This window comes from Octopus bimaculoides, chromosome 9 (assembly GCF_001194135.2).
Source record: "Octopus bimaculoides isolate UCB-OBI-ISO-001 chromosome 9, ASM119413v2, whole genome shotgun sequence".
Lineage (NCBI taxonomy): Eukaryota > Metazoa > Mollusca > Cephalopoda > Octopoda > Octopodidae > Octopus > Octopus bimaculoides.
In genome coordinates, this window is record NC_068989.1 from 75,157,457 (window position 1) to 75,158,743 (window position 1,287).

Here is a 1,287-nt window from a genome sequence, read left to right on the forward strand (position 1 = left end):
TAATTATTTATATATTTATATATAAACCGTCCTTAACATTTTGACCTGTTACATACCATAATTAGGAATATACTGCTCGACAATATTAAAGTATAGATACATACACACACACACACATATATATATATATATATATATATACATACACACACACGTATGATGTTATGAAAATTAAAATCGATATCTTTCACTAACAGTAATAAACATACAGATGAAAAAAAAATGTAAACTGCATATCGTTGTTTCCAAAGGGAAAGTATCGAAGTCTGCTTTGACAACCCCACACATGTTTGTTAATGAATCAACGGCCGGTGATCCATTATCATCATCATCATCATTAATAAAGATCGTCAAGAGGAGATAACTGCAAACGGACTAGTTGCGAACACGCGGGAACTTGAGGTCATCCTTTTCTCACACATAACAACATGGCTGACGATCAAACACAATTCGAAACTTTGTTGGGAAATCTTCTCAGCGTGGATAAAGACATTCGGACACACTCCGAGGTTGGTACAGAAACTTTAAGAGAGCTACGTTGCTAAATTTCTTTCAATTATTTCTGCCTCTTGCTGTTGTCTTTACCGCTGTAAATCGATTCGGCGAATATTTTGCTAAGAGGAGGGGGGGAAGAAATATTTTTCGTTATATAGATATATCTATCTGTATCTATATATCCTTACATTTATATGTATACGTGTGTATATCGTTGTATAAATGATGACAGATCGTGTCTTTATGATGTTTTAGATGCCTGTATCTCTTTCTGTGAATGTTACCCAATGAATTCTTTAGGAACATGTGTACACAGTTTTTGTATGAATCCTGTTACTAGCTTCGAGATGGAGATTTTTCTTTTGTTGCTTTTGCGCTCACGTTGCCGGTCGTTTTTCTTTTCATGTTTTAACTGTAATTTGTTATCCAAGACATATTTTTGTCTACGATCTACCAAAAGAAAAATGAAAAAAGAAAAAAAAGAAAATCGATAGTTTTAACAAACATTGTATGATGGAATCCTTTCGTTGCATAAATAATTTTTATATCGATCCACCAAACTTCTTCCATAAATATCTCCAGGATAGTAACAGCATACATAATTTTTTTTAGTTGACTATAAATTGTCTGTTTTCGCTCTATCAATATATTAACCTTTGAAATAATGTCTTAAATATTACAGCATTTTTGACTGACTCCATCATTTTTTTTTTTTTTACCATAAGTAGATTCAGAACATTCGTTGGGATTGTGTCTAATTCGCATCGTGAATTTTTATATATATATATATAT

At 31.9% G+C, this 1,287-nt stretch overlaps 1 protein-coding gene across 1 annotated transcript in view; it reads left to right on the forward strand.

Annotated features, from left to right (window-relative positions):
• Positions 1–351: 351 nt before the first annotated feature.
• Positions 352–1,287, forward strand: part of LOC106877198 (importin-5) — a 101,749-nt gene continuing 100,813 nt past the window's right edge. The window contains exon 1 of the mRNA XM_014926042.2: positions 352–509. Within this exon, the coding sequence (XP_014781528.1) occupies positions 429–509 (81 nt within the window). The 5' untranslated portion in view covers positions 352–428. The remainder of the gene's footprint in view (positions 510–1,287) is intronic.